Source organism: Rutilus rutilus (assembly GCF_951802725.1).
Source record: "Rutilus rutilus genome assembly, chromosome: 7".
Taxonomy (NCBI): Eukaryota; Metazoa; Chordata; class Actinopteri; order Cypriniformes; family Leuciscidae; genus Rutilus; species Rutilus rutilus.
Window position 1 is genome coordinate 23,812,108 of NC_140221.1, and position 21,010 is coordinate 23,833,117.

General features: G+C 38.7%; 1 protein-coding gene across 1 annotated transcript; it reads left to right on the top strand.

The window, feature by feature from the left end:
- The first annotated feature begins 352 nt into the window (after window positions 1-352).
- On the top strand, window positions 353-20,730 carry rasgef1ba (RasGEF domain family, member 1Ba). Its single transcript, XM_084414327.1, has 14 exons — window positions 353-724; window positions 4,659-4,841; window positions 5,476-5,598; window positions 5,748-5,885; window positions 9,373-9,585; window positions 9,744-9,818; window positions 11,040-11,135; window positions 11,687-11,789; window positions 13,420-13,499; window positions 14,865-14,960; window positions 16,572-16,667; window positions 16,917-17,040; window positions 17,488-17,560; window positions 19,210-20,730. The coding sequence occupies exons 1-14, from the start codon at window positions 644-646 to the stop codon at window positions 19,232-19,234; spliced, it is 1,506 nt and encodes a 501-aa protein (XP_084270453.1). The 5' UTR covers window positions 353-643; the 3' UTR covers window positions 19,235-20,730.
- The last annotated feature ends 280 nt before the right edge of the window (window positions 20,731-21,010 follow it).

Here is a 21,010-nt window from a genome sequence, read left to right on the forward strand (position 1 = left end):
TTTACAGATTTAGTTAAAATTAAGCTAAAGATAATGCAGGTAAACAGATACAAAAATATGGTAAATAAATAGGCCTATATTATCAGTCAGTCTGTAGTGTTTTCTGAATTTTATCTAAAATGAGACTTGTCGGAGATTCCACTAAATATTCCCATTCACGTCAATGATGGTAACATTAAACTATTTATTTTGTTTAAACAAATAAATTCATACCCTTTTGTGGATTATGAGAAAAGATCAATTCAAATTAGTTCATGCCACTAGTTATTTTCAGGGGATTTTCGCTGAGACGGTCATTTAGTTCCTTCAGTTGTCGGTTTCCTGAAATCGGTATGTTTTCGTGAACTAATGGGCGCGCGCTGACATGCACGCGGGTCTCTGGTGCTGTCCGCTGATTGGTCACCTCGCATCCCACAGCTCAGCCTACTATCATTTACTATTCGCGCGCTGTGGATCCGCACACACTTGCTTGAGATCGTGAGTGCATAGCGCGTCGCATATACTGCCTCCTGGAGATATTTCTAAGGATCATACGCTTGAATGTCACAGTCGGTATCCGTATGACCTGGGAGTACGCAGCGTGGTTTAAGACTTTTTAGTTTCGTATGTTTTAAGAATCTTTTTCTTTGAAGTGTGTGATTATATGTTCGGAGGTTCTTGCTCAGCCATTCAACGCCAAACTTCTGCAGAGCTGATCTACAGCGGAGTCTCTGTCCCTTTCGAGGTGAGAAACGCAAGAGATGTTTAATGCGCTTTAATAACAAAAGCGCTCAAATGATGCCTTTAACTTAAGACGCCGCTTGTTTTGCATGCATTTTGATATTATTTCGATATTATTTCACAGTAGCCTAACCTTCTCTATATTCGTCAGTCAATAAATCTCATGCAAACAAGGCAGAATCCAGTTTCTTATATTTAAACATACCCAACACATATTCGGTGCTGATAATATTCATTGCTGTCTTATTGCCATAAGTACATTAATAAAGAATCTAGCCTGTGGTATGGTGGATCCTGAAAATGATCTCTCACAGCTGATATCCTATGCTCAACAAATTCAGTGCCATGTTCCATAATGGATGATTACAATGTATTATTGGTTATTTATGGTATTGATAGTGTAATTCAAATTTTAGTCTTGCCTTTTTGACTGGTTTGATGATTTAATTGATAATTTTGTTTAATGTATATGTGTCATGGTATTACCATGATACTTTGATGTATACTATTATACAGTGATTAGCTATAATGTTTATATACCTCACTAGTTATATAGTTAAAGAGATAAGGATATCTCAGGGAATTAAACAATTCTGGAAAACCCATGGGGCTTAGTTAAATCTTAAAGTATCATGAAAGGCCATTATAATTGTGTTTGTGTATATGATGTGATATGTTATAAAATTACAGTGAATTGACATAGGAATATAGTGTACATGTGTACTAAACAGATGGTGTGCACTGCAGAATGAAGATGGCAGCTTTATGGAGTTTTGTGTGTTCAGTGGGGAAATCATTTTCATTTATCCTATGTTAGAGCAGTAGTGGTCTTGTGGTGGGTGGTTTTGGGAACTGGAGGGTTTTTGCTGAATATTCCCCTGTTGATTTCAGATGATCATTAGCCATGTGTTCCTCTCCACTATCAAATAAGTAAGCTATTTTGGGAATTAAGCAGATTGTCATATCTACAGTAGGCTACTTGATAAATCTGTGTTGTTTATTGTACTTTTTTCACTGAATTTTATTGAAATAAGGAATTCTTCAGGTCAAAAATTGTGGAAAGAAGTGTGTCCGAGACACTTGATTTTGTTTTGAAATGCTGATCTGCATCAGGTCGCTGTGATTTGGCTGGACTTTGCCCCTGTGATACAAGTCATGCAGGTATAGCTCAAAGTGCTTTTACAGTGGAAGGACAGTATGCCCTGCCAGACAAGCCCTTTATTTACTTAAACGCACTTGAGTAGTTTCAATGAAGCTATAGCTCCCTTCCCCCACTGTCTTACACACAAACACACACAGACACACACCTGCTCATTTCCCAAGGCTAACATGTAACCCACTTTGACAGAAACCAAAATAAAAACTAAGACGCAATTTGATCCTTTTGCTCAATTTATTTGGAAACTGGCAATGTTTCGTCATGCCAGCGTCTATGACAGTGTCTTGAGCAGACAGGTTTATTTCCTCATTTCATAATATTCGTAACGTAATTTTATATTACATCAAACTCTGAGAGTTGTATGCGTGGACCATAACAAACAAAGTAATTTGAATACGGCAGGCATTTGTTTGTTTGGATCTTTTAGAGGAATGTGAGTGGGAATCATGTATTCCTGTCAGCACAGCAGTGAAAAGTCCTTCCTATTTGTTAGAGTTTAATCCTTGGTTGTTTTTATATTAAGCATGAAGCAACCTTTAAAGATAAGACTTGCCACAACAACTTTACAGCTTCTAAAATCATGCCAATGGGCACAACAAACCCTGTGGTTGAGGATGCAGTTTCAAAACAGCCCAGAATGTTTGGGTTTTGTTGTTTTAACCTCTACATTTGCATTAGATAGGATTCCCACGGCCATGGAAAACCTGTAAAATTCATGATTTCTATGGAAATTGATCTTAATAACTCGTGGAAATGTAATTATTGTAAATAAGAATGTTATGTTATTTATTACATTTTCTATTTTATCAACTTTGTGAGCGTAATCTTAATATAAAAATAATCTTTAAAATCCAAATGAGTGGAAAAATCATGGAAATTCATTGGTCAAAAGGTGTGGGGACCCTGAAGATCAGACAGTTTATTTATCTTGCTTAATGTTGCTTTATGCTTGAGGAAGTCTAGAGATGCAGTAATCAACACTACAGTCAACATGTGGGTGGGACTGAATGTTTTCAGCTTTCTGATAGTCATAACTATTTGAAATGCAGCCGTGCATGGATGCCAAATATTCTACATAGTCAAAATAAAAGCTCTGACAAATACAGTGCAGTGACTGTGTGAAAGAAAGGACCTTTTTGTTTGCTTATACGCTATACGGTCCCTGTTGTGAAGGCTGTGCTCAGTGTTTGTTTAAGCAGGAGAGGGGAGAGGACATGTGGCTGGCCATACTTGACACCTGCAACCAAAAAGTAAACACATCCAGATTCCCTGCTACTAATCAGCTTCAGCTTTGTTTTATTCACTCACAGAATTAAATTGGGCTGCAGCTGGTGTGCCTAGTGAATTTAAAAGGGCTTTGGCTTTTTCAGTTGCAGTTTTTAGCAGATTTGCATTGTGGCCTGGGGGCTTCGCTAATAGGTTTCCATCGGCAGATGCGCAGGAGGATCCTGCTTTTTGGCCATATAATGAGTTGAGTCAACACTGGTTGGTCAAAAACAACAAGGTGGTTTATTTCTTTGCATGTTTTGGCAAATGCTGTCACAGAATGTGAGACAGAGAGTAAAACTGTATGTGGTTCCCAGAGGCATCATTCATACAGGACTTGACAAATTGTCAATTTCTGGTGATGAGAGCAAAGTCACTCATGACATCAGTTGGCCTTCCTCGCTTTTCAACTCATTGACTTGCTCAGATGGTATAACACATGGTAAAGCAGATGCGCGGGGGGCGTTTGCTGCTTTGACCTATTGGGCCTCCATTTTGATGCTAATGTCTATGGTTTTATGAAGGAGGTCTCTGTGGGGGGCCATATACCTCATCATACGACGCCCCCTCCCTCCTGTGCACTCCCGTCCGACTCTGGCACCCAAACGCCTGTGAGCCTGAATAGGCAGGCGGCCATTGGGGCCGCACATTGTCTGGGGCGTCCCTTGACGCCCCGTGCCTTAGCTGTGAATGCCTCCATTGAGGGGCCCATATGCGCAGTGTCCAGGAATCTCACATAAAGTCACGTGCTGAGCTCTGCAATGGCACAGAAGCTCGTGTTGGCATGCTGGAGCCGCCCGCGTGATTAGGTGATGCATTGACATGTGCAAAACTCACTTTCTGCCGATCCTCAAGAGCCTGGAAGATACAGAAGTAGGAGGGAGGCAGTGTGAGTCAGAGCTCTTTGTGTGGGTAAAGAACTGCATTTGTCTGCTTATCACCTCTAGCTAATGCTGACCGACTCACAGGACTCTCATCTGTAAAGGGCCACGTTTTGGTTTTGAGGGGGGAAAAAGAGAATCCTTCTTTTCAGAAGCGCTAGATCTCATAGGTCATCGTGTTTTTTTCGTATCAAACCATAGTTAAAAGAGCCTCTGTTTTGTACATCCACGTGAGGTAAAAGCAGCATGAAGATTCATTTGTTGGTGTTTGTGAGTGGCGGTACGTTCAGCTGCTTTATGGTGGATTAGAGCTAGCGAGTGTGAGTCTGAAATGCGCACTGAATGGAGATTAAATTCAAGTTCTCTTAGGCTCAATCAGGGAAGGTGTTTGCACATTGAGATTAATCGTGACATATTCATCCCCATGAGTCGTCCATCCGAGGAAAAGTAATTTTCCACTCAGCTTCCTATAATGATACTGGGGACTTTGTGTTTTACACAAAGGAAAACAAACTTTTCAGAGGAGGATGAAGGCTCCGCATTAACGAATTGGTTCATACGTTAATGTCTGTTTTTGAGTGTGTTTGCATTTATCTGAGGCTCATCAGACTGTGTTTCATGTCCTTCAACAGGACAAAATGCCTCAAACGCCACCCTTTCCAGTGATGTATGGGCCCAATGCATACAACAAGAATATTTATAAGGCCAAGGAAGAGGACTACGAAGGCCTGTATTACCATGACAACAACCTGGTGTCAGGGTCCTTGGAGGCACTTATTGAGCACTTGGTCCCTACAGTGGCGTACTATCCTGATGTGAGTATATAGAGTATCAAAAGTATTCAGCCTTATTCTGATATTTGGAAAACACATGGGCGCTCATTTTTATGTCTCAAATAAAAAAAATTAAATGTCAAAACTGTCTAACAATCACCAACATACACTGCCGTTCAAAAGGTTGGGTTCAGTATGATTTTTTAATAAAGAAATTAATACTTTTATTCAGCAAGGACCCATTGATCAAAAGTAAGATTTCTATTTAAACTGTTGCTCTTTTGAACATTCCATTCATCAAAGAATCCTGGGAAAAAAAATGGATCACCGTTTCCAAAAAAAAAAAAAAAAAAACTTTTATAATAAGAAATGTTTCTTGAGCACCAAATCAATTATTTTTTAAGGATCATCTGACATTGAGGACTGGAGTAATGATGCTGAAATTTCAGCTTAATTCAGTGATTGCCATCACAGGAATAAATTACATTTTAAATGTATATTAAAATAGAAAACAAAGGCAAAAATTCATTTGAAAAAAACAACAACCCCAAACTTTGTAACGGTAATGTAGCTAACTAGTTATATTCTCCAGAAATATAAATGTATGTAGTTAACACTTAGATTTATTACCTTATAGATTTAGACCAACTTTGATCCAATTTTTATTGACTTGCAGAGGACATACATCTTCACGTTCCTGCTCAGTTCCCGTCTCTTTACTCATCCATATGAGCTGATGTCCAAAGTGTGCCATCTGTGTGTGGACCAGCAGAGGCTCAGTGATCCTCAGGCAGACAAGGTAAACTGGCAAAGACATCATGTATCATTACACTGATTGAAGATGTCTTCAGTCGTCATGGTTGCTCTAGCATTAGCAAGGAACTTTAAGAATCTAGGGACAATAATTTGCAATTGCAATTACATTGTTTATTTTTACTTTATCTATAGGCAAGAGTCAGGAAAATTGCTCCTAAGGTCCTGCAGTTGCTGACTGAGTGGACGGAGACGTTTCCCTATGACTTCAGGGATGAAAGGATGATGAAGAGTCTGAAGGAACTAACACATCGTCTGAGTACTGGAGATGAAGTAAGTCTGCCGCTTCCAAGTGTTAGGTGATCATTTCAGCAGAAACAATGAGCTTTTTTTTATTCTTAAGGAAATGTCAGCTAAAGGGCAACGCCGTTTTAAAATAATAGTCACCACCTGAAAGGTGAGAATACTTGCGTCAAAGACATTAGCGTTTCCTTATACCTTTAGTACCACTATTAGCATAGACAGAATAAAACATCTTTGCATAAGTCTTAGCATGGCTTCTTTAACATTTGGCTGCTTAAGACATAAGATGTAACACGCTGGGTGAGAAGGTGTCAACACCTGAGCACTGGGGAGTGAGATTTCTTTAGACCTAAAGTGCTCTGACAGAAGCGAGAATAAAGCTCTTTTGTTCTGCTGCTTTTGTCTTCACTGGTGCTTTTCCACAGGCTGCATTTAAATTGTTCCATTAGCGCTGACTCGTACGTTACCATGTTCTGGCTTAGCATTTTTTCACCACATTTGGAATCATTTATGCTAAATTCTTTTTAAACTTCCAGGACACACACAAAAAACCACTCTTAGGTTGTTACATGATTAGATTTCATTTTTTTACATCAGGTTATCGTCCTTCTGTTGTGCTCACGTACTTTTGCTGTTTATCGGTCGGAGCTGAGCCTGTCACTTCCCTTTAAATTTGAAAAAAGTTGGCAGCTCTCATTAAGCTTTGTCCTCGAATGTCCCTGTGTCTCCATAGTCCGCAGTTGAACAGTCCTCCTCTGTCTGCAAATCTTGATTTTGTTAATGTACAGTGAAAAAAACAAATAGTTTTGCCCGAGCAAGCTCTGGTCATCTCACATGGTTGTGAGCATTATTGTAATGACTAACAGCAGGGAGCTAGTTAGAATAGACAGTTTAAGATGGAGGACGCTGACCCAACAGATCCAAGCGAATGATGTTTCTCTAACCCGAAAAGACAAGCAGGACTCATCCTCCGGTGACTTGTGTAGTAAACACATGCGTGGCTATTGATCTGCTTCATCCTGACCCTGGAGATCGATGACCTTCTGCGGCCCCGCTACGCTCATGGAGGAAATGTGTTCGTGTTGTACCGCCTCTTCAATCTAGTGAAAGGGTGATAAACTAATAAGACTGCATGTACACTCAAAAGATAACATGGAAAGCTATAACTGTATAAAGGTCAATGATGTAGTTGACCTATTTATTTATTTATTTAAAAATTCATTAAAACCCAATTCATACACACAATAACCTGAACACACCTCTTATATGATGAATTAAGGTTATTTTTCTATCAAAAATGTTGAAATGAGACAATGGTCTTTAATATAATATGTAAAACAGCCTCATTAAAGGATGAATGAACCTTTACACAACATAATTTAAATTTAAACTTTTCTAAAATGTTACAAGTATAAAAAAAAACCCATGAAACCAACATGAATACAAGAGCACTATATTTAAAGTATATATTTTTCCCTTATGTATAGTTTTACTTGTCACTGACCCATAATGAGTAAATGAAATGGTTACACTATTTTGTTTCAAAACTCATCAAAGTCTCTTTGATCTTAACATCTACTACGTAGGCGAGACAAATTTAATCTGTGTAGATGTGTATCTGCATGAGAAGAGCGTCTCAAAGCTTGAAGAATGCATTTGTTCAGACCATCAGTATGCTGTCTGTATTATGTAATTCAGTCCCTGTGTTTTTCCCCTTCATGTGTACGGCGTGTACTCGAATGTGAATCGTGGGGTAATGAGTGTCTGTTACAGTAGAGCACTGACTCTACATTGACGGGGGATTCACAGCAGTCAGAGCCACACAATAGACAATAGGTGTATTTATAATAATATATGAGCCCATGAGACAAAATGTGGTGTATTTTCAAATGTACTCTCCAGTGCTCCCAGCCCATCATAACAAGATCACTATGTAGTGCTTTCCAGTTAGGCCTGTTATGTTTTGACCTCTTCTGGACCTCATCGGTCCTGATGAGTTTGCCAGCAGTTTGTTGACCTGCTGTCTTTTTACTGGCAATTGCATCGCAGATCTCTTGCTTTCGGTGCGGGAGCTGAGAATAGATGTTGTAACATCTGTGTCCAGACCGCAGTTTGGTCTTCAGGCTTCTGGTGTGCTTAGATCGTCATTATGCATGTGGTCTTCTGTATAGGAAAGGCAGGGCGCAGTTGCACAATTGCAGATCCAAGCGTTTGGTGCACATTTGGACACCTTTTGCGCACATTCTGTTTATTGGGAAAGTAATGGAGAGCTTTTCCCTTTGACCTGGGTGTGGTGTGTCCATGCCAGAGTGATCTGCACGGCTGTCGCACACTCGTGCCAGGGTTAAAAATGTGGAGGCAGCACACAAGCAGCTTTCTAATTTTTTCACAACAAGTAAGTTGTCTGATTTGCTGCATTAAAATGTCAAGCAGTTATCGCCAAGAACTCCTGCTAAAAATAATCTTCTTTTCCTCTGTGTCAACATGGTGGACCTTGGAGATGGAATTATTAAAGACTCTCTGTGATTCTTTAAAGTGCTGCAAGGTCTCGTCTCCTGTTCTCTCTGTCTCTCACTCTCTCTCTCAGATCATCAATATTCTTGCATCTACACAATGTGCTGGAGTGCACAAGCATGCTGGTTGTTCTGAAGTCAGATGGATTTATGTGCCACTGACCTCCTGCACAGCAGATTAATCGGCCACTTTTTATTTTCTATGCGTCAGAAAGGAGTACAGAAGCCTGACAGAAACAAAAGATGTTTTGTACATCAATCAGCAAAACCTTTAAGGACCGTTCACACCAAGAATGATAATTATAACGATAACTACATTAGCGCCCACACCAACGGACAATATCGTATTATTATAAGCACACACTTCAGTTATGTTTTCTGCCTTTTTAAATGCTCAAGCGCTGGATTCTGATTGGCTGTCAAAGTTTTTTAGCGTTCATTAGCTGGAAAAAAATCTGAAATTATTGTAAGAAAAATGCTTCTTAAAGCCCACTGGTGATGACTGGCTGATGGACAGCCTGACTGATGTTGAGCAACAGGGCATGACCGCTGCTGTCCTCTTCTTATGCAACAGAAGTCCAGAACTGTGTCAGGCTCTTGTTATTAGATAACTCAACCTCATCTTGTTACGAGGGGAAATGGGAGGCATGCAGGGCTCTTGTGAACCTTTGAAGGACATGAATGAAGTGCTGCTGTTTCGTAATCTTCCATTAACTGTTTATGTAACATACTCAAGACCCTATCTTGGAATGATAGACCATATAAGCCGAACCACCGTCATTGCTGACCAATGAAGAGGAAAGGGCTTTTTTTCCACCGTTATGCGCCTGAAAATCCATTAGATGTTTGCAGGGCAAATACTCTGTGTATTCCCTCAGCTTTCTTATCAGTGCAGGACACATTTAGCTGTCAATCCTTTCAAATGAATGATTAGCTGGTAATTCTGGTCTATAAAAGCATGGTTGTAATGAAATCCACAACTTCTGTCTCCTGTCTCTCTTCAGCTCTATCGTAAGGCGGTGCAACAGATGACACAAACGCTGATCCGTAAGCTCACCACACTGAGTCAGTATGAGGAGGCCCTGGCCAAGATCAACTCGTCTGTGACCGACAGACTAACTGTACTGAAGACCAAACCTCAGTCTATCCAGAGAGACATTCTGACCATCTGCAATGACCCCTTTACCCTGGCACAACAACTCACACACATTGAACTGGTGAGAGGAACTTCCTCTGTTTACATGACCCTACATTCCTCACCTCACTGTGGGTTTGGATGGATTAATTTACAAAATCAATAATCCGTGTAGTTATTTTCAAGGCGACCATTTGGACTTACTGCAAATGTTACATTGACATTCTCTTTATTTTTCAGGAAAGACTGAGCTACATCGGACCAGAGGAGTTTGTTCAGGCGTTTGTTCAGAAAGACCCTCTTGATAACGACAAGGTAACAGTCCCATCCTGTTTATGGTCAGCAAGGTTAACTAAAAATACATTCAACACAAATGGTATGTCTTTCGCTCACTACAGGAAATATCCAACTTGGACAAATCGATACGCACAATGTTTACGTTGACTCTCGGGTTCAACGCTGTGTCACCTTTTTCACACAGCGTTCACAGCACATTCCTTGTCTAATCTGTCATTGTCCAAGTTTCCCTCATCACGTTCCTCACAGTGTCCTTTTGTGGCCAAAGCCTAGCAACTGGTTTCTCACAGTAACCCGCCAAAAGTTTGCTTAGCCCTGCCTCGTAATGCCCATTGCCGCCTGGCTGCTGGGCAACAGCTCGTGTCAAGGCGTTACTGGTGCGATTTTCTCTTTTGTTTTGGTCGCCGTCTCTCCAGAGGGTCCTTGTGCACTGTCATGGCTCTCTGATGTTATCCATCAAAGGTAGAGTAGGGTAGATTGTGCATTGTGTGACGGACGGCACAGTCAGACTGTAGGAATGTGAGGAATGAAGGGTTAGAGTGACCCGAGCTTTCCGACAGAGCGTCTGCATACATTCCCTTAAACAGATAATAGCTCGAACTCTCTGATTGAATGCATTGTTGGAGATCATCAGTCATCTCAGAGGCCTTTGTTTCTTGGGTTGGGAATGTAGGAATCGCATATGCCAGCATTCAGAGTTCTGTGAGATCACTTCAAGAGCGATATTTCACAAATGATGAACTCTTTAAATGTCTGTCAAAATTCCTGCAGTTCAGAATTTAGGATAAAAACCGTATGCATTGATATTGAAATAAATAAATACACAAGATTATTAAGTCAATAAATAAAACAAGTCAATAAATATGACATAAAATCAACACAAATATTTCTATTGATAGCTAAAATGAGCGCCCACTTAGCTAAAACAGGAAATGTAAAACAGCAAACCCCACGTAAATGTTATACAATGCATAGGAATAGTAAGAACACAGTTAAAACAGTGATGGAAGACAACTTCAAGGTCTCTCCATCATAGATATTTTAAAAAAACATGAAATTGGCTGATACCGATCAATTAAAAACACAGATAATGGCAGATAACCCAAATGGTGTCTTTAAAAAAAAACTAACAACTAGAAAACATTGTGGCACGATGTTCTAAATGAAGCACTTGACTAAGCTCAAGCCTCAGTGTAATTATAATAGTGATACTGATCTTTGAAATTTTGATTCTTGCAGAGATGCTTTAGTGATCACAAAAAAGCAAGCAACCTGGAGGCTTATGTGGAGTGGTTCAACAGGCTCAGCTACCTGGTGGCGACGGAGATCTGCATGGTAATTATCTGATCTTATGCTATGACTCACCTAGCAACTTAAAGTCCTGTACAGTAGTTAGTTGTGTTGCACAATTAGTGATTCTAATGTGATTAAATATAGGCTTTATAGAAAACATACACTATCTTTCAAAAGTTTGGGGGCAGAAAATTCATGTTCTTTCCATTCATAAAAAAAAAAACCCTGTAAAACTATCAGTTTCCACAAAAAATGTTAAGCTGCACAACTGTTTTTAAAATTAATAAATGAGCAGCAAATCAGCATGTTAGAATAATTTCTGAAGGATCATGTTAAACTGAAGACATCAGTGGAATAAATTACATTTAAAGTATATTACAATAGAGAACAGTTATTTCAAATTGTAGTAATATTTCAGTTTTTATTTGTATTTTTTGATCAAATAAATGCAGCCTTGGTTAGCAAAAAAATCTTAACGACCCCAAACTTTTAAATATATCATGAAAGGCTCTGAAGTATTTAGTGATCTTTGAAATCAGAGGCTATAAATATCCCTTTTTGATGTTCATAATTTGCTCGTTTTTCTTATGCAGCCTGTAAAGAAGAAACATCGGGCTCGAGTCATTGAGTTCTTCATCGACGTGGCACGAGAATGCTTCAACATTGGCAACTTCAACTCGCTCATGGCCATCATTAGTGAGTATTTTGATGTCCCTTGCAACACTTTGCTACAGAAAGCTCTCTTGTTCCCCACAAATCTGTTTGGATAATACAGTTTGCTGTTTTGGCAGGATTTGGTTTGCTTTTCTAATCCTTGCTCTTGTACGCTTAACACACACACAACAAAGTCACTGGTCTCTTATAGTCTCTGCAAACAATTGATCAGTTTATTTGTGTTTGTGGAGTGCTCTAGTGTCTTTAGCTGTGCGTCAAGCTTTAGATAATACATTTCAACCTTTACTGTATCTTATCTGTTCATTGTTTGGAAAATCTTCAGATAATCTTTAGCTGTACTATAATATATTATATAAAATATATTCCAAACATTTGTATATTTGTTTGATTTCTAATAATATATGATGCATGCTTTTATTATCAATAATAATTATATCAAAATAATGATTAGCTGCGTGTGCCTGAGGCATTATGGGTAGGGTAGCAGGAGTGGAGAGGGCCATGAGAGGAGGCAGCTGTTCAGCTTGTGTGAGTGAGAGCTGGAACGAGGGAGCGGCATCCTTCAGGCAGATGGTCAGTGCTGACCAATCCAATAGATTGAGAGAGGGACGGACTCATTGAGGAGGGGATTGTGGGTGGGAGGGAGGGAGGGAGTGGAACCAGCTGTCCTTTCCCTGGTCATTCCCTGGAGACAAGCCTGTGGGCTGGGGCTCTTACACAAGCCTCTCTCCCTAGAGATGGAGGGCCGATATTAAAGTCACTGGAAGAGAACAAACAAGTCATGGGAAAGTTTGATCGCTCCTGTTAGTGTTTTTTGGAGGCAACGTACATTGTGTGACGTGAATGGAGTGTCAGCGCGTGGCTAGGACTGAAAGATCATTCTCACTAGTATCGTGTTAGTGTGACGGAGCAGCTTTGGGTCTGACACCTGTTAGTACAGACAGATTGTTAATGGTACTAAGGTCTTGCATGGCTCTTCTGGTGATGGATAGATAGTGCTGACATTGTTCAGGCTGTTGTATTTGGAGAAGAAAAGATCTGAAACAAATGGATTTTCACATGTAGATCACAAAATATTCAGCAAAATGTGAATGTATGATCTACAAATATCTAATATTTTTTTACTGTAATTATCAAATAAATACAGCCTTGGTGAGCATAGGAGACTTTTTGAAAAAAGTCTTACTGACCCAAAACTTATTTCAGAGTGCAACAGGAATTGTTTATATGAACATTACATATATCAAAATGGACTGAATGCTAAAACAATGGCTAAAGAATGTGCATTAGGAAAGTAAAGTTGAATTTTGATTTCACATTGATTTTAAAGCATCAAAAACGAGTATTAGGCTTAGTAAGAAATGATTCTGTCGTCAGTACAGACGAATCTGATTGGTTGACCCACCCCTAGTGATTTCCAGTCAACACTCTGACCTCATCTGGTCATTAGTGCTGACTGCACAAGCCCACCGTGACCCTCAGCGCTATAAGCTAAACTTATTGTCGGAGGGAAATGATGCTCTGCTAATGCCATTGTTCATGTGGGCTCATGGGCCTAACTGCTCTATTTGCTACAGAGAAACTGCACCTCTGACAGGAAATGAGGTTGTCGCAGTGTGCTGACCTGTGTCTGTTTCTGTGTGTCTTTCAGCCGGGATGAACATGAGCCCCGTGTCACGGCTCAAGAAGACCTGGGGCAAAGTCAAAACCGCCAAATTTGATATACTAGAGGTAGGTTTTTCATCTTTTCTGTTTACAGTAGTGGGTGGGTGTGACTCACTGGAGTGAGGGAATATGTAGCGGACAACATGAGTGGGATTGAACGCAGTGCTGACATGGCACTAAGCACATTAAGTGTTCAACCCTGGCTCTTGTCCCCTTGACTCATGCATGCATGATGCTCAAACCCATGACAGTATGGATGCCACCTCTTGCCAATTTTAGTCTCCAGTGGGCGAGAATTGCTGCTTTTGTATCATTATTTTTCTGAAGCACGGCAATTCTCCCTTTGAGTGGGTGTGCAAATGTTTACAAAGCTTTTTAGGCCACATTTTAGGGGTTGAGACCTTTAAGGCTTTAATTTTGAATCTGCACACTGTGTTTACTGTCTAAAGAGGGTTTGTTTAGCTCTTGCTTTATCTTTATAGAGGCTTTGAACGTGATATATGACTTACGTACGCAACACGCACACCTACTCATGGTTCAGTCTCGCCTTGTGGGGTGCAGCATTTTGATGTGTAAATAGGGACTGTATGTGTAGTCTTCAGGGAGGTTCAGCCTCTGTATCACAACACCTTTTTCCTTTTGTTTTACTCTCAGACAATGGAGGATTGTAGGATAAAAGGCTTAGAATTTTGAATGTTAAAGCTGCAGATATTCACCTCTAGTCCCTAATAAAAGTTTGCTTACCTGAGAGAATAATCCTATTATTCTGCAAGGACAAATTAAATTAGTCAAAAGTAACAGTAAATACATTAAATAATAAATGTTTCTTGAGCAGCAAATCAGCATATTATTATGATTTCTGAGGGATCTCCTGACCCTGAAGACTGGAGAAATGACTGCTGGGAATTAAAAATCGCCACCACAGGAATAAATTACATTTAAAAATATATTGAAAGTAATATTTAAACTTGTGTAACTTAATATTACTTAATATTATTGAACAGTTTTACTGTTTTTACTGTATTTTTGATTAACTAAATGAAGCCTTGGTGAGAGTAAGAGATTTCTTTCAAAAACATTAAAAAAAGCTTACTGACCCCACTCTTTTGAACCATAGTGGACCTACTAAAACTGCTGGTTTAAGATGACTGAACCTTTGTGAACGTCTCACCTTCAGGCAAAAAGTTTAATGACGTTTGAAAGCACATGAAATGTATCATCTTACTTGGTTCCCATGAAAGAATGTCCCATGCTGAATAGTAACTAGAGTGACTCATGTTGCCTAAATCAGTAGTTCTAACTAAGACGTAACCATGCCGAATGGATTTAGGGCTCATTAGAAACTTTAGTTTGTAGAAACCACATCTACATTTTTCAGGCCAAGTCCTGAGGTTGGTGCATAAACCTGTTTTTTTCCCCCTCTGTTCTCAGCACCAGATGGATCCCTCTAGCAATTTCTACAACTACAGAACAGCTCTGCGTGGAGCCACTCAGAGATCCATCACTGCTCATAGTAGCAGAGAGAAGGTAATGCGCTTCATTTCTCCTTCCAGACATATTCTTACAGAAGTCGTAGGAACGTTGGTTTCATAACCCTGTTTGGGTGTTTTTAAACGGGGTTTGAAGTGTGTGATATGTTGTGTTGATAATAACAACAAACGTAATGAGGATAATGATCAAATCTGATTCGTTACGTAAAAGATCGCTTGAAAATGCGGACCCCAATCCAGAGACATTGTGTTTACAGTAAATTGAGTTTGGCCTCTTTGCCCGAGAGTTATGTAATAATGGTTGGACTGTTTGTGGATGATTTGTTGAGGGCAAGGCGTCAAATGGGACATTCTGTTTCCTCTGCAAAATATGCTCCATTTTTGTTCTAAAAACATGGCAGTCGGCCAGTTAACAAAATGTTCTGATGCTCTTCAGTGTTTTTTTGTGAGCAAACTCACGCAATAAAATCCATCCGGCATGAGTCTGCCAAAAGGATGTTCGCATTGTTAATGTCTTTGTCAGATTGCACAACTTTTTTTTGCGTGTTCTTTTACATTTTTTGGGGACTTGTTTGTTGTTTGTTTTTGTTAAGCTTTGTAAAGGCTTGTTTTGCTTCTTCGACTGGTTAGGGAGGAGATGTTCGCTGTGTGGGTTTAGGTGGGGAGACAGAATGTTCCCGAGCAACTCTGGAATGCTCCGCTTCTTTGCATCACAGTGGCCCATGTCACTTGTTTTTCCCTAAAATCAGATGTGTTTAGACTTTGGCTAGTGCTGTTACTTTAAAGATACAAGAGACAAAATATGTGCATGTTCCAGGGCAGGAATTCCCACTGTAAACAAATTAAATCAGGAATGCATTACTGTTCTATTAATGTCTTTAGCTCATCAACTTGTTTGACTGCTTGTATTTTTGACCCATTGTTTTGTTCACTAGCGTTATCACACTTATTTTAAGCTCAATTTGAACTTGAGGTTAATTAGTCACATGGGACTATACTCACTCAAATAAACAAACAAAAACAGCTAAACAACAAAATGAGTAAGTGACATTATTAGTTTATTCATTTCTCAGTTTTAGTGTGATGTTTAGGTTTAAGACAAAAAAAAGCAAAAAAAATAAACATTTAAAAGAATTTGAGGATGATGATGTCATGGAATAATTTACTGTATTAATATTATTAAATAAGTATTTACTTCATTTTTCTAGTCTTCAGGCTGATGGTAATTTTCAGGTGTAGCCTACAATTTTTTTAAACATGACATTTATTTTTCTTCATCTCTGTCCACATCTGATGCATATTTCTGCATCAAAGCTTGAATTGCGGATTCTTTTATTGTGTTTTGAAGAGAGAGAGAGCTTTGTTTATCATGTTGTAGCTGAATCTGCTACTATAGAGATTTCGGCCTTGCATACACGCCACTGCTTCCTTGCGTCGTGAAACATTGCTATTGCTCTCTAAAGTGGTAGATCCAGTTGTGCTCTGCCTTTAGAGGCTGTTGTAAAACACTGTTGCCTAAAGCAGTCTTACTGTGACGATAACCCTCAGATGGCCTCCAATGAGGCAGCTCGATTTGGTTGCATTTTTTTGAAAGTTTTTGGTCAGTTGTAGCTGTTGTGTAATCGTATGTTCCTTTTTTGCCTTCCAGATTGTTATTCCTTTCTTCAGCCTCTTGATCAAAGACATTTACTTCCTCAATGAAGGATGTACCAACAGGCTCCCCAACGGACATGTCAATTTTGAGGTAATTCTTTCTGTTTGGCTTGGCGACACATGCAAGCTAGCATGATGCATGGAAACAAATGGCGTCACAGCTACTGCATAACAATGGATGGTTGAGAAAACACTGTCACGTAGCAACAGAAGCAGTAGTTCTTTGACGTTTGCGTCTGTTGAAATGAAGTTTTTCAAGGGCATCGATTCAGTGTGACAGTAGCTACACACGAAACGTAGGCGATGATCTCTAACAGAATCAATCTTGACTGTGCTGCAGAAATTCTGGGAGCTGGCCAAACAAGTGATGGAGTTCATGACTTGGAAGAAGGTGGAGTGTCCTTTTGACAGAGACCGCAAGATTCTGCAGTATCTCCTGACCGCACCAGTCTTCAGTGAAGATGGTACTTATTTCATGTGATGCTTTTCAATGCTAGTTTGATTCATTTTTTTTTTTACATGTTTTTGTGGTGTTCTATAGTTTCAGTGGCGATTATCTACTAAAATCCTAGACACTTAATAATATTGAGGTTACATGATTTTACATTATTTCTACATTCTGCCTTACTTGTTTACTGGGAACTTGGACTTCCTGTCTGAACTAGAGCTCTTCTGCTCATTCATTTTCTGCCACTCACGTCATAAACCTGTTCTAATGACAGTTGTGAAATAAGCGCACAAGATACCGGACACAAAGACAACTGCGCTTGTCATAATTTACCTCAGGTGTAAAATGCCGTCATGCTAAATAACCGAGTAACATGAGTTCAGAACATTCCTCATGAATGAAAACAGGTGGCTTTGTTTTCTGTTGCTGACACATTCGTCTCATCTCAATGATCTATCAACAGCTTTGTATCTGGCGTCATATGAAAGCGAAGGACCGGAGAACAACATGGAGAAAGACAGATGGAAATCTCTCAGGTGTGTATGATATGATTCATCAGGGCTGTTGATTGACACTCCCTTGGCAAGTGTGAATGTCAGATGTCGAGATTATTCCTGACCTGTCTGAAGAGCAGTGACTTTTATTCTATTAGTAATTGAGTTGCTAATCAAAATATTTAATTAACAGGCTTCCCACTGTCTGAGAAATATCAGGGAATTTAAATTGTGTTGTCCATGTCTTGAAAAATAATCAAATTAAATATGAATAAAATCCTAAAAGTCATGGAAATTTCTGTAATAAATATAATTTAATCTAGCTATGCCATTCATCTAGTCGGTTAAATATTGGTCGTTTGTGTGCAATGTGCTTGCAATCCAAGTAATATCTGATGTATAAGCGAATTGTTCTTTTGAGTCTGTTCTTTTCAGCGAATCAGTCAAAACCGTCACAAATTAATCTGAATGACTCATTGGCAAAGTCGGTAAGAATTAAGGATTTAAAAACAAAAATCTCATCCAATAATAACAAATGATCATGGAAATTAATTTAATCTTAATAACCTTCAATTAAGCTCATTTTGCATTACTTTTATATTATTTTTTTAAGGCATAGTTTGCCTTACTTACACTCAAACTAAATGGTGTTTTGGGAATTACATTGTGCAGCCTTAATCTTAAAGTATTCAAGAATATTTTATATAAATAAATATTTTTTATAAAGAAGCTTATTATCTGTTTTTGATCCCACGGTCATTTCAATCAATTATTTTCAATATATAAACAATCAACTGACAAAAACATGTTCCATTAACACTTGCCAAAGATCTCGCAGTGATAGATACACACACATATGTGCTTGGAAAGGGTGAGACCTCTTGGCTCTTGCTTAGTCACGTTTCCTGATAGCTTTACTGCTCAAGAGGGATGGAGAGGGGGAGGAAGAAAGTGATTGCAGAGGCTAACGGTGGGCTGTTTTTCTTTCTTTTTTTTTTTTTTTTTCACTGCGACAGGATCTGTCACAGCACCAGATTCTGTCTGTATCAGCAGTTCGTGCTTCACCACACTCAATGTCTCGGAGTGAGGATAGTAGCCCAACAGGAAACAGGGCAGAGCTGAGAGAAAAGACAATCCAGCTGATGTGTAGACAGAAGAATAATGTCCATAGGGCAAAGTTGCCTTTTATTGCTAGTCCGAAACCAGTTTATACTTGAATTTATCAAGTGTAGGGTGCTGGACTTGGATAAGAACACAGGGCAGATATTGTACAGCGTGTCCATTCAGTCGTCTGCTTATACTAAAACGGATATGAGGGGCTCGTAATATAAACTCAAGGTTTTATACAACGTGTCATAGGAATTAAAGTCGGCATGAAATCTAAAATCGGTTTTCGAAATACATGTTATTGATCTTATTGTGAGTAAGCATACATATGCATACATTTCCTTTTTTTTTACCTTAGGACTTTTTCAGTCCTTTAGTCTGCTTAAATTCCGGCCTCTTTTCTTTTTTTTTCAATCGGATATACATACAATACGGAAGAAAAGATCTGTCATACTTCCGTTAGTTGTGACTTTAAGTAAAATACATTGAACGTTATGTATTTTTGCTTTTTCAATTTGGAGATGGATCATTTTGAATCATTTTATTTGACTCGTTAAATGAATCTTTTGTTTAATTTCTTGCAGGTCATCTTTGTTGAACAGGACGTAAAGTGAACCCTCTGAACAAGCAAGCTGTGTCCCCCTTTTGCCCCTTCCAAAAGTGAGATGTATCCCTGCTTTTCAAGGGAGATGACAATCCATATTTTGCTGAACGGTGCATTTTTATGTTGGAAAGAGGAGCATCTTTTTACAAGGCCCTTCTCTTTCTGTCTTTCATACTGGATATTTCAGGCTTTTTCAGTCTTTGTGCAGACTTTTGTACTCCTTTTTTTCCCCCCTCTTTAAAACGTGGTTTGAGCTGAAGGAGAAATGTGTTTGATATGTCCCATGACTACAAACCAATTCCGATCTATGCTGTCGTTCTTGTCTGTTGACTCTGTGAGTATGCTGCTGGTTGGCAAACTCAATTGGAACAGGTTGGGGGAAAAGGAAAAAAAGATGATGATATAAACCAGCATTATGTGTACTGGGTTCCAGTACTGTATATTTTTATTGTACCTGAAGCATTAATTTAAGTATAGATTTATGTTGTCACTATTTTTTGATATTGTGTTTGTCAGTTTTTTTTATGCACATGAGATTAGAGTAATGCATTGCTTTAACCTCTGTGAGTGACCATTGATGTGTGCGTGACAAACCCGCTGAGGGTTGCCAAATGCACTGGATGTTTCTGTGAATAAAGATGTCAATTCCTTTCTTGTGTAAACTCTTTTGTGATGATTCCGCAGCATAATGCTCCCCATCCCTTTTTATTGTCGTCATGGTTTACTGTTGAAGGAAAAGCAGTGTTTTTGTCAGTGTTACAGGTGTAATGCTGTTTCTTACACAATGAAGATGATATTTATTGACAGACAGCTCACTGTGTGTAAGAGAATTCTCCCAAGTGCTGTTGACCATAGTCAGTGGTGAATGGTGTTATGTCGTCCTCTGCTGGTGAAGTGGAAAACTACTTCATACAGACTATGCTAGGGGACAGTGTTGTTCTTATCAGGGAGGAGTTAAATTCATGAAGGTTTATCATACCTGTGGTAGTTGGGATTTGAGTCCATTTGTAGGATGTATTAGTTTTCATTACTGTTATTATATTAATATTTTCTATTTGCCTTTGGTTTTATTTATTTGCCTCAACAATATCTGTAGTTGTCCTGTTTTTGCCTGCTACACTGTTTTCAAATATTTTAAAGATTTTTACAGACTTTATTATATGCTTTGTTATTTTGTACTAGGTACATGTTTTTTAGTAATCAGATATTGCCCTATCTAATATTTTATAATGTTTATAAAAGTTTGTATGGAAAAACTAATATTTGACGGTACTAGCACACAATATGAATATTACTGTATGTCGGATGATGTCAGTTCTACCTTTTTTTTTTTCCTTATTGGAAACTTTCCACAAATACATCTCTTTTTCTATGTAAATATCATGTCTTTTTCTCCACTCTGTATATTGGTATGTATTTTGATTGTTTGGGCAGATTATAGAACCTCATGAGTGTATGGACTGAACAAGAAAAAAGAGGAATTAAAGAATGCCTAAAGCTATTTGAGTCTTTTTTGTGTTATATATGTGTCTCATGATTTTGTTTGGAAACGGTGTTTTGGAATAATAACAGGAATATTGTCATAAAAAAGATTTGCTAAGTGAACAAGATAATGAGGGGATGAGTGTTGGTTTATTAAAATGAGTCTCTTTGTGAAACGGTTCAATAATTTTCAGGGCTGTAAAAATGATTTGCAATGTTTTTGAAAAGTTTTTGAAAAGATCAAAATGCAGTAAAAAGTGTGAGAATATTACTACAATTTGAAATAACTTTTCTATTTT

What these genes read in the sequence shown, in the direction of transcription:
- rasgef1ba (XM_084414327.1), top strand. Translation starts at nt 644, where the DNA reads ATGTTCGGAGGTTCTTGCTCAGCCATTCAACGCCAAACTTCTGCAGAG. An exon ending in CTCGCTCATGGCCATCATTA is followed by an intron (nt 11,790 to 13,419) that starts GTGAGTATTTTG and finishes TGTGTCTTTCAG; the next exon opens with CCGGGATGAACATGAGCCCC. An exon ending in ACCAGTCTTCAGTGAAGATG is followed by an intron (nt 17,041 to 17,487) that starts GTACTTATTTCA and finishes ATCTATCAACAG; the next exon opens with CTTTGTATCTGGCGTCATAT.